The sequence below is a fragment of the Cydia strobilella genome, chromosome 13, assembly GCF_947568885.1.
Source record: "Cydia strobilella chromosome 13, ilCydStro3.1, whole genome shotgun sequence".
Classification (NCBI taxonomy): Eukaryota; Metazoa; Arthropoda; class Insecta; order Lepidoptera; family Tortricidae; genus Cydia; species Cydia strobilella.
This window is the reverse complement of record NC_086053.1, coordinates 12,312,456-12,325,070: the sequence shown is the minus strand read 5'-3', so window position 1 is coordinate 12,325,070 and position 12,615 is coordinate 12,312,456. Positions and strand designations below refer to the sequence as shown.

Genomic DNA, 12,615 nt, shown 5'->3' with positions numbered 1-12,615 from the left:
AGATACTAAAAACTGTTTTGTTTACTACATTGGATTTCCCCTAAAGAGGTTAATAAAAATGAGTCTATCATTGGGCAGGTGGCCAGCTAATAACTGTTTATTTAAAAAAAAATAAACGTTTATTCAAAGATCTTACAACTAAATACATATTTTTTAATGAAAAGGGGTCATCCATTAATTACATCACACGTTGAGGAGGGGAGCGGTCAAGAAAATGTGACATGTTGTGACAAGGAGGGGGAGGGGTCAAAAAACCTCGAAATTCGTGTGACATAATTAATGGATGAACCCAAAGTGTAAAATCAATGCATGATTAAAGAAAATGTATGTAGTAAACATAACTACTTTATTAATTCAAACATCCTTATCTATTAAACACTACATAGTTCACTAACAGTTAAAAAATGTCGGAGCCCGTTCGTTTCGCCCGCGCCACGGCCTCAGCGGGTTGTAGTTTCTCTTCCTCAGAGGGTTCGAGGGCCTGACCAGTCTCATCCAATTTCCCCTGCTTGAAATCTGTAACGATCTTTTTGCTGTAAACAGCATCGAATAATTGCTGCGGCGTGAATTCGCTTTGGATAACATCCGTAACCTTGTAGGACACATACGGCTTAAGATCGCAATCTTTGAGGTCTGGTACAATGAGTTCTGGTATCATCTCGGGTACAGTGACGAAACGGCCGTCCAGGTAGTACCCGACATCTCTCACGCCACGTTTGTCGACCTCTAGTTCAGGGTTTTGACCACTCTGCTGCTCTCTGTGAAGACGAGACCCTCTTTTGTTAGGAATCGGAAATTTTCGAAAATTTCTTTTACCTTCGAGTGGTGCTGTGCAACTGATGCTCCGTTTTGCTATAAAATTGATTATGTTTGATATCTTGGACATTTCGTTGGTTACAATTAAAGAATTTAAATAATTATTTTGGTTATGTTATTGATAAAGAGTTAAGAGACAGCTTGCATGTAGTCTGTCACTCTGTCAGTCAGTTCGCACTCGGACCAGTGTTACCAGCCCGTATCCCCAGTTTCGGACGATGTGTAATCTAAAAAGGGACGGTTTTTATCACAATGGGACGAAAACAAAGTTGGAACATTTTTATCATAATTTGTGTACCTGCGATCAATGCAAATGGTCAAAACTATCAATGTTACTGCGTTGTTAGTACAACAGGCTTCTTCATAACAGGCAAATTATCGATGTATAGACAAATACATAGGCACATGCTACTTAGGTACTCCATATGTACCGTCGATGGACGGTATTTCAGTAAAATCTTTTATACTGGACGCTCGGTGCCCAAAAGGGACGGTAGTTCGGAAAGGACGACAAAGGGACGGTGTGGCATTAAAAAGGACGGAAAATCGTCCTATTTGGGACGATCTGGCAACACTGCTTCGCACAACCTGTCATTCGGGTCATTCCTGTCAATTTGACGAATAGGGGTGTGCTTCGTACACAAAAATCGGTAAATGTCTGTAAAAGCCATAACAGACTACCGCAGCAGACCGCGACTTTGGTGCGGTCAAAATATCTCTTTCTCGCTCTAACTTGTAGCTGTGTCCTTAACGCACGTACGGCGACCAACACACACTATCGATACGTGCGCCGCACGCCATCAAGATTGCGGTGCGGTAGTCTGTTACGACTTTAAATGCACAAGGACTTGGAGGATATAATCACAGACTACAAAGACATAATCAAATGGAGACGCCTTGTCTGTAATTTTCTGTACAAAACAGTCTGCCTATTTTTGCGGGAAGGGGCACGTCAAATGTATACGTCATAGAGACTATATAAAGGAGCCAAATCTCTATGTATGAAAAGTGTCCATCAAAAAACAGTAATTAGGCGGCGCCACCATACACCGAAATACTACCAAAAACAACCTACGTAATTTGGTCGGGTTATTTGTTGGTTCATGTTATACTCATGTCCCAGAGCCTAACTAGCGCCACCAGAGAGATTAGGAACTATTATTTAAAGCTGAAAGCGGTCACTTTTGCAACAATTCTGCCATAAGAGATTGGCATCCTTTCTATACCATCCATAGTATACGTAACGTAAAAATCATGGAGACTATATAAAGGAGCCAAATCTCTATGTATGAAAAGTGTCCAGTAACTAGGCGGCGCCACCATACACCGAAATACTACCAAAAACAACCTACGTAATTTGGTCGGGTTATTTGTTGCCTTATATGGTTCATGTTATACTCATGTCCCAGAGCCTAACTAGCGCCACCGGAGAGATTAGGAACTATTATTTAAAGCTAAAAGCGGTCACTTTTGCAACAATTCTGCCATAAGAGATTGGCGTCCTTTCTATACCATCCTATAGTAAAAATAGTCACGCATGTCAGATAAACGTCAGTCTATACAATATGTATGACCGTTGATTATGGATGGTATAGAAAGGATGTCATTCTCTTATGGCAGAATTGTTGCAAAAGTGACCGCTTTCAGCTTTAAATAATAGTTCCTAATCTCTCCGGTGGCGCTAGTTAGGCTCTGGGACATGAGTATAACATGAACCAACAAATAACCCGACCAAATTACGTAGGTTGTTTTTGGTAGTATTTCGGTGTATGGTGGCGCCGCCTAATTACTGTTTTTTGATGGACGCTTTTCATACATAGGGATTTGGCTCCTTTATATAGTCTCCATGCCGTTGATCATAAGGGCCCTCCACACTCATGCGCGCGCAGCTTATAGCCCGCTCCCGACTACACGGTGCGAAGCCGCGAACGCGAGTGTGGAGTCGATTTCGCTGATTAGCGAACTAGACTTCACACTCGCGTTCGCGGCTTCGCGCCGTGATTCGCGCATGAGTGTGGAGGGCCCTATAGAGTTTCGACAGAGGGGAACGCCTGAGGGCCTACCACGAACCACATTCGACATGTTGCCTCTCTGACGCACTTGTACATTCGTGCGTAAGTGTGACAGGTGGCAACTCGTCGAACGTGGTTTGCGGTAGCTCTCTGTTAATGGCTAATCCGTTTGGTTATATGTATCCTCCAAGGCACAAGGAGTATTTGGTTTGCGCATCGAGGTATATGTAGTTGGTGAAACCAAATTGTCAGTAAATAAGAATAAATAAAACTATACTCATCCTTTTCTTTTTGGTGCTAGTACTAGTGTAAAAAGTATGATTCTTGACAAGGCAGCCCTTTGATAAACTATACTTGCGCAAGTGCATAATATAGCAGTGTACGGATTTGCGCAACTGAAATAACGCGCGGACCTGTACAAGTAACTTGAGCATGCTGCTTTAGCAAATGTTGGCATCTTTACTTGATCCAGATATTTGCAGTGTGTACAAGCACACACAACACAAGTAATTGCTACTAGAGTTAAACCAAGAAAAGTCTGCAGAGATTTTGACAGCACACGCAGTGCAGGTGTTATTTTAAACGTCAAACTTCTATAAAATTATGACGTATAAAATAATAACACTGGCACTGCGTGTGCTGTCAAAATCTCTGCAGACTTTTCTTGGTCTAAGTTCTATTCTAACTCTACCAGCTTAACCAGGCAAGGCTTCGGCCTATGCAAGTAGCGCACGCCTTTATTTTCTCCAGCTCCAGCAGTATTTGGACTATTCGGAGCAATAATGACCGTTTACTACTGTAGGTAGTATATATGTGTCGTTTTCAAGCAAAAGATACCACATTGTTGCTTGTCATAAGGACGCTCCGACAGGTTTTTTCGTATAAAGATACAAGCTATTTTCGTCCTTATGGTAAGCGACAATGTGGTACCTTTTTAGGGTTCTGTACCTCAAAAGGAAAAACGGAACCCTTATAGGATCACTCGATCGTCTGTCTGGTCTGTCTGTCCATCTGTCACAGCCTATTTTCTCCGAAACTACTGGACCAATTAAGTTGAAATTTGGTATATATATGTAACTTTGTGACCCAAAGACGGACACGTAACGCAAACAAATGAATTTTAAAAATGGGAGCCACTTTTGGGGGAAATGAAAAAATTAAAAAATAAAGTTATTCAGACTATATCGTGTTATATATCAAACGAAAGAGCTCATTGTGAGAATCTCAATTTTTTTTTTATGATTTTAGGATAAATAATTTAGAAGTTATTCAAGAAAATCGGCAAAAAATTACCATTCCCCCCCTTTTATCTCCGAAACTACTGAGTCTAAAATTTTGAAAAAAATAAAAAACAGATATTTACCTATAGATTACAGGAAAACCTATTAGAAATCGCAGTCAAGCGTGAGTCGGACTTAATTACTTAGTTATTGATCCGACCCCTACGGGTTTTTTTAAAGACATTTCACTCACGTTTTACATACAAACATGTTTAAATTGTGTAATATGCGGAACCCTTGGAACGCGAGTCCGACTCGCACTTGGCCGGTTTTTTTTATTGAAAACGTCACATATAGCTTTCCTCTGTCTACTAACAGAGACCAGTAAACATATAGACTTATAATCTCCATACAACGCCGCTCATTGTTTTAAACGCATGCTTGCGTTGTGCGTGTTATAAATGGCGGAACAAGGAAGGTTTAAAAAATACCGTAGTAAAAGTCAAATTTTGTATAATTTACAATAAAACATCTTATTTTACATAATTCATAAATTTGTGAAAACGAAATTTATATTAAGTGACAAACAAACATCTATAAAATGTCAAAGTGACATTACATACCACAACGCCGAAGCACACACCAAAGACATTGTCGCATCCCATATTGGACCCAAATTGTAAGAAATTACGGTAACAAATACTTCTAGAGTTAGACCGAGGTAAGTCTGTAACGATGTTGATAGCACACGCAAAGCCAGTGTTATTTATACGTCATTATTTTATAGAAGTTTGACGTTTAAAATAACACTTCCACTGCGTATGCTATCAAAATCGTTGCAGACTTATCTTGATCCGACTCTATATATACTTTTCACAGACCAAGAAAGAGTAGTAAAACAGAGTGCTTTTATGCCCATTTTCCACACAAATTCAACTCGTGAGCTTAATTGTAGTTATCCAGGGAAATATACCTACTTAACTGTGAAGATACACTTTTCATTTACGTAAAGCGAGGTTTAGACTAGCAAGAACTTTACTTTGCCGACTACTAAAGTAAACTGTATTCAAAAGGTTGATCAGATACCGCAATGTAGCGAAAATTGCATGCAAGTTCTTGCTAGTCTAAACCTCGCTTAAGAACTGCAAATTTATAAATGCTTTTTTTCTAAACCGCTCCCGACGCGAGCGCACTAGGGTTGTGTGTGTGAGCTAATTGTTCTAAATTAAATCAATGCGATTATATTTGAAACTGCTACAATATCTCTTGGCAAGATAATGGGTAACAACAGCAACAGGAAAATATTTAATACCTAGCAATTAATATGTATTTTTTTGATTTACAACTAAATTCACAGTTACACCTATATGGGGTTTTAGTTACAGCCTCGTCTAAGTCTCAGCGTATATTCATTGAAATAAGAATTCAAAGCGGGAATAGTTTAAGTTTAATACTAAACTTAGGACATACGCGGCTATCAAAATGATGAGGATTCGCACGCCGCTTTGGTGAGTGGGACAGCGATATGCACTTATATTTCAATGTCCTGCTTGTACACTGGAGCTTCCATAGATGGTAGGATCATATAAATGTGCTATACGCGTGCGCCCGTGAGGGACGGAATATACGCAATGCGACTAAATTAAAACTTCTTGACAACATACCAAAAAACAACCTACGGAATTTGGTCGGGTTATTTGTTGCCCACCATAAACCATACTAAATTTACTTTGTTAATTAAATTTATTTATGGTAGGGACTTAAAAAAATGTGAGACTGTAACAAGGACAAACAATAATAGCTCTTTCTCTGCTACTACTGAAAGTTCCATAAGTGCAGCTCGTTCGGTCATCTGGCCCCTCCCGAATTTTATCTCTATATTATTGTACCTCTCTGAAGATATAGCAGAGTGAGGCCAGTACGCAAAGCGATTTGTTATATAAAAAGGTTTGTAGAAAGAAAATTGAGCAGACCAAATTTGCACACAATCCGTAAGGTGCTATATTTTAATGCGCAAAGTTAACCGTTGCATATTTATTCTAAGACGACTTTCTCTAGCTCATTTCACGTTTATTAATTTGACTCCTTAACTGTCATACAGAATTAATTCCAAAGCACATAATATTATTTACACCATATAAATCGAAACTTTCTTTGTGCTCTCTTGAACACTAATACATCTATGTACCTGTTACATTTTTGGCACTCTTAATAGCACCTCGCCGTAGTTGGTAAAGGCAGTTTTGTACCTAGGCAGTTTTGTTTGTTGCGTCGTTCAAAACACCAAGCGGCCAAGGCACTTATCCAACGATGGTATATCTACAATAAGTACTCACTAAGTTACCGGAACAAACATTCCTTAAATCCGAACCTCAACCGGCCATTTCACTATAAAACATAACAAGAACATATCCCTGAAGACATAACAGAATTACATTTTTATTGTCCGAAGGAATATTCAATTTTAAACAAAAAAACATAATTTCGAAATACTATCACAAAGCCTGTAAAATGCATTAACACACAATCGCAAATCGTGGCAACGCATTGTGAAAAAAATCTTCTATTGCACAGTACTTACAAAGTTATTGCAAAACAAGACACTCGTTGCATAAATTCCAAAATAATGCGCCGATGTGATTTCGTATAAATAAAAAGAAAACGCGCCCGCCAGCGCTACTTTAAAGTCATGGACGTAATTTTTACGTAGAGCATAAAATACTTCCTTATCACTTTCCAAATCGGCCTGCCTATTCGAGATTCTTGAGTAATATTGCTATGTTTAATAATCCCCCTAAACGGCTTCTATTCGAGATGCATAGCTAGTCGAAATGCTGGTTCAAGGAAAATTTACATGTATACTGGTAAAGATAGCTACTTACTCCCCAAAGTAGCCTAACAGTGGCGAAGCGTGAACCAATCTAGCCGTGGGCGAACAAACACATCTGAGGCCTTTTTCAATGTGTTTTCTCAAGTTGGTTTTGCGAGGCCGTGGCCCTAAGTGCGCCATTCGCCTCGCTACGCCACTGCAGCCTAAGATGCCTCTACGATAAGGGGCCCACTGACTATCAGTCCGCCGGACGATATCGGCCTGTCAGTTAGAACAAAAATTTGACAGTTCCAAATAACTGACAGGCCTATATCGTCCGGCGGACTGATAGTTAGTGGGCCCCTTTAGGCCCAATAATAAAAGGCATCCGCGTCGCGTGGGCGGGTGCACGGCGCGGGCACACGCGGGTGAAGTTAGCGTCAGGTAGCGGCGCTCATACTATTTTCCCCCTCCGTGCACGCGCGCAAGCTAGCGGACGTCCTAAAACAGCGCTGGCGGCGCTCTAAAGGAATGTGTTAAGCCAACTCGCATTCCATCGTAATACTATAAGGTCACGTGTCCGCGGGCCGCTCGTTGTTCTCCAACTCCTCAAGGTTGTCGCTGGAGGAGTAGGTCATGTCGCTGAGCTCGTCCATCTGCTTCTGCTTCTTGCGCACGTTCCAGTGCAGGCACTCGGCCAGCGAGTCGAACCAGTCGGAGATCTGGTCTTGCGCGCATATGGAGGGCACCGGGTACACGGAGGTGGTTACGTAGAGGCTGGAAAATGATTGAGGGTTATGATTTGTGTTGGAGGTTTGCAACTAAAAGTCACTGCAGGGGATTTCGAAATAGATTATACCCCTTAATTACAAAATTCTGCAAGGTACTTAATATTAAAGACAGGGTTTATGGCCTTAGAGAAAAATGAACTCTATGAAATATTTTGTTTTTGTAAAACTTAACTGAATTAGATAATTAAGGTAAACTTGAACCTAGTGACTTTCAGTTTGCATAATATTTTGTTAGTTAAATAAAAGCGTTAATTAATGCACAAGCCAAGCGGGAAGCGACATGCAAGTACACTAAAGCATGGTACAATAAATCATTCGTAAAATTTTTACTACGTCTGTCCCTAACAGAAATGAACCACCACCATTATTACTCTACATATATGTGCCATTTTCAACCAAAAGGATACTTATTGTCGTTTGTCAGTAAGGCGCTATTTCCATATAGCTTCAATTAGAGACCAACCTTATCAACAAGCGACAATGTGGTACCTTTCGTTGAAAACGTCACATAGGCAACCTTTATTTTGTTCTAACAATCTATAATGAGTGAGTTCGAAAGTTGTATTGAATCGTAATGACCTAATGACTACCACCCTAATGAGGAGAAATATGTATGAGATGACGATTTTTACCATCGCAAATATTATCGGAAACACTTCAAAATACCAGACAGCCATCGGAAAAAGAATGTGGCGTAACGATATGGCTCCAGATATTTTCATCATTGAAACTGATCTGATCTAATACTAGTATCTTTTTTTGCTACAAATTTTGGGGGATGTGTCTTATTGTTACGCCACGGATGATCCCCCAGAATAGTAACACAAATCAGAAAAAGATAAGTAATATTCTATCAAGCCCGGTAGAAGTTATAGTTACACCCAACTTCTGACCGAATTAATTTTCGAGTCTAGAAAGTATTGGGCCGAGATATCATCAGGGCCGAATTTCCGCCTAATAGGCCCCACAAGGCCCAGGCCTAGACCCAGGCAACCTAGCAGACTTTGAGAAGAAGAAGGGGGCTAAATTCTAAGTGCTATACCAAGTGCCTAGGGGCCCTAGGTCACTAAATCCGGGCCTGGATATCGTGTAGAGTTACCTATCGCCGGGCCTGAGCGTGAGCTGCGAGCGGCCGTCGAACGACACGCTCGCCGCCGTGCGAGCATCGGGGCTCGGCGCTATCTGTAACAAACCCGTTACCTAAACCTTGTTCCTTATTCTTTCATCTCAGTCTCATAGTGCCAGTTGCACCATCCGCACTTGACAGACTGATCAAACATGATCACGATGATGATGCATGTAACTGCGTCAAAATATCGGGAGCTCATAAATAATACAAAAGGTAATCACGGTCTATATCACGGTCAATATAAGTCTAGACTGATCAACGTCAACCGGCGCGCCGCCGCGGTTTACTATGAAGCTTTCCATACAATACAATTTAGCGAACTCTTTAACGATGACAAACAGTTTGGTGCAACCAATCCATAGTCTGTCACGGTTAACGGCGGTCACTGAGGACCATTCGAAGCTGATCGCAGATATGTCTATGTCTATCCATTTAAATATCTCGTATTAAGATCTGTTTTTTTTATGATATAGGAGGAAAATGAGCAGACGAATCGCCTGTTGGTAAGCAATGACCGTAGCCCATAGACACCTGCAACACCAGAGAGGTTGTAAGTGCGTTGACGGCCTTTAAGATGGGAGTACGCTCTATCCTCCTATGGGAGAATAGTGATATCTAAAGACGTGGTGGTTCCAACTACTCCTGAAGTTATTCTAAACACATTCTAAACTACTTACATAATAGGTTAGTGTTAACTTCTAAATGTTAGCCCGTAGTTTAGAATTACAAACACTCATAAAATAATCTAATCATAGACAGCCAAATACATAACCTATACTCTGAATATCCTGGCTTATCTGAATATCAATGCATTGTTCGTTCTATTATTTGTTATTATTGTATTCAAAAATACTTAGCACATTAAAAGACCCAGCATAAATATTACTACCAGAGTAAGTCGTACTTTAGTGCTACTCTCTAGGTATCACTACCGCCCTTAGAGATATCCGTCCAATGTCATTGCGTCTAACTCTCTCATTAAGCAAAATGTGAGACGCATTACACATTGGACAAAGAAATTTGATAGGTGGAATACCACCCTAATACAAGTCTACATCTGAGCCCCATTTCTCGAACGATATTAGTCTAATATTATTGTTGTATTGTCATGGCAACCCATACGATATGACAATTCGTGAACTAATAATATAAGTCTAATATCATTCGAAAAATGGGCCTCTGGGACCCATTACTCGAATGGTATTAGACCAATATTATTAGATTAGACTAATACTGGTTGAGAAATGGGCCCCTGCAAGGACAACATATACACAATACAATACAACAATTGTAAACAGCAGCGAAGCGGCATAAGAGCGCATGCTACGAGTACAAATGCAGTGGTAGGTACTACAGGTACCTATCGCCGTGCTGCAGCGCTTGCCGGTTGCGGCCGTCGAACGACACCCACATCGCGTTGCGCGCGTCAGGGGATAGCGCGATCTAAAACATGCCAGTTCAATACAAATGTCCGAAACAAACCCTTCCGTACCCAAAGAGTAACAACGGGACCCTATTACTAAGACTCCGCTGTCCGTCTGTCCGTCTCTCTGTCACCAGGCTGTATCTCACGAAGCGTAATAGCTAGACAGTTGAAATTTTCACAGATGATGTATTTCCGTTGCCGCTATAACAACAAATACTAAAAAGTACGGAACCCTCGGTGCGCGAGTCCGACTCGCACTTGGCCGGTTTTTTTTTTAGATACCGATCTGCAATTAGTAGGTAGCAGTGAATCTTATTGGTAATTTTGATTGATTTGAATACTTTATTAAAATTGGTGACGAACGCCATGCTCGAGAAGTAAGTGTAAGTTTACTATTTTTAATTTACTTTATTTAAACTTTATTGCATAAAAACAAGTAAAAAGTACAAAAGGCGGCCTCGGCATTCTCTACCAGTCAACCACTGGGCCAAACAGAAATTAGCTATTTTTTTTTAAATTTGTAGTAGGCATCTAAAGTTTCTAGCAGGAGGCTTGAAAAGTCGTATCTGAAAAAGATTTCGTTTGCTATGGAGTTCTGAATACATTTGTCCAATGTAGAAATTCATGTATGTTTTCGCATTTCGCTTGTCACTGTAAAAGAGTGAAAATTCCATACAATTATTGATTAATCTGCCGTCGGACTTATACCTTGAATCTTGCACAGTGTGTACGACTGGGACGCTGGGTGTGTACTAACCTTGAGCTCGACCCCCGCGGGCACGACTATAGGCCTGAACGACAGCGAGTGCGGACAGATGGGCGTCACCATGATGGCGGGCACGGACGGGTGGATCATGCTAGCGCCGGCAGCTACCGCGTACGCTGTGCTGCCGGTCGGTGTTGATACTATTAAACCTGGAAAGAAGCAACAGAATATAAATACAAAATATATTGAGCTTTCTGTAGGATTACTCGATGTGTCTGTGTGTGTTTGGCGACAACACAAAGGGCGGCATACCGGCCGACTAGGTCAGTTTTTGACTTTTTGTTACAATATGAGATTGTCCGAAGAGAGATCAACATAGAAAAACCGGACAAGTGCGAGTCGGACTCGCGCACTAAGTGTTCCGTACCATTACGCAAAAAACGACAAAAAAAAACACGTTTGTTGTATGGGAGCCCCACTTAAATATTTATTTTATTCTGTTTTTAGTATGTATTTGTTGTTATAGCGGCAACAGAAATACATCATCTGTGAAAATCTCAACTGTCTAGCTATCACTGTTCATAAGATACAGCCTGGTGACAGATGGACAGACAGACAGATAGACAGTGACGTCTTAGTAATAGGGTCCCGTTTTTACCCTTTGGGTACGTAACCCTAAAAAAGTAGCCGCCATTTACAACTTTTTAGTTCATAGAGTTCAAAAGTATTGTCTGCGTAGACAAGGTCCTAGTTACGAGAGAAACAGTTAGATACTGACCGTCGCCCTGCACGGACGTGATGTGCTTGTTGTCGAGGAACAGGTCGATGTTGGAGAGGTAGGGCGAGGGGCCGCGGTCCACCACCACCTCGTTGAGCACGAGGATGCACTTGCGGCCCTCGTTGTCCTTCTTGCTCTTGCGGAGCACCACGCATTGTAGTCGCGATCGGAGCGTTAACGCCGCGTGACCTGGGAAGGATATGGTTAATAAAATGTTTCGTTTTTCGATTAGGCCCATCCACTTCGCAGCATACTTAAGAACACAAAGCAATTCTAAGATTTACCACAAAACATGGTAATGAACAACGAAGAAAAAAGTCGTTACAACCATCATGAAAGTCCAACGGATTATCGATTCCAATTCTATGAACGATTGCAAGTTCAATAATAAAGGGCCTTTACTGTAATGACCATTCACAGACATTACATTCGTTGATCTCACCTTCTAGAACGTTCATCACTTGGTCCTGGAAGTTGTTGAACTCGAAGGGCGTGAGGAAACCGAGCGAGCCCAAGTGGAACGCCATCACGGGTGGCACCGATTGCTGCAACGACAACACAGACTTCAGCGAAAATCCTATTACTCTTATACAAATGGCATGGTAAATAAAAGTCTTCAAGAAACCTGTATGTCTAAGAAAGACAATATAAACTCCGCGTGCGGTCAAAGAATGACCAGAATAAGTTTAAAGAGTAACGATAAAGCCTTACCTCAAATTACCAAACCATAATGAGTATTAAACTCTTCATTCTGCCTAATGTAATGGACTAGTGTAATGTTAGGAAGCATAAGGGCTTAGGACGATTGTTTTACTCTCCTTGTTATACAAAAATCTTATCATCCTGTCTTACTTCCAGGGTTACTTGTACTTAGGCCACATTAAGTACTTAATAAGGCTTTAGTTTCGAGCACCGAAAAGCCATTCAG

General features: G+C 41.0%; 2 protein-coding genes across 9 annotated transcripts in view; both read right to left on the bottom strand.

Annotated features, from left to right (window-relative positions):
• Positions 1-332: 332 nt before the first annotated feature.
• Positions 333-967, bottom strand: LOC134746721 (large ribosomal subunit protein mL41). Its single transcript, XM_063681241.1, has one exon. It carries the CDS (start codon positions 884-886, stop codon positions 398-400), a length of 489 nt encoding a protein of 162 aa, XP_063537311.1. The 5' UTR covers positions 887-967; the 3' UTR covers positions 333-397.
• A 3,577-nt stretch (positions 968-4,544) lies between these two features.
• LOC134746805 (NAD kinase-like) overlaps positions 4,545-12,615 on the bottom strand; it is a 54,830-nt gene continuing 46,759 nt past the window's right edge. For 6 of the 8 annotated variants that reach the window (XM_063681359.1, XM_063681360.1, XM_063681357.1 and 3 more), the window contains exons 5-9: positions 12,130-12,232; positions 11,688-11,876; positions 10,961-11,118; positions 10,138-10,220; positions 4,545-7,634 (exon numbers count right to left, since the gene is read on the bottom strand). In XM_063681359.1, coding sequence (XP_063537429.1) covers positions 7,430-7,634; positions 10,138-10,220; positions 10,961-11,118; positions 11,688-11,876; positions 12,130-12,232 — 738 coding nt within the window. In that variant the 3' untranslated portion in view covers positions 4,545-7,429. Of the gene's footprint in view, positions 7,635-8,747; positions 8,831-10,137; positions 10,221-10,960; positions 11,119-11,687; positions 11,877-12,129; positions 12,233-12,615 lie in introns of all 8 variants that reach the window. The other 2 variants (XR_010128267.1, XM_063681358.1) reach the window with 2 other exon arrangements.

Excerpts from the sequence above, each read along its gene's own strand:
- LOC134746721 (XM_063681241.1), bottom strand. The coding sequence starts at position 886 with ATGTCCAAGATATCAAACATAATCAATTTTATAGCAAAACGGAGCATC.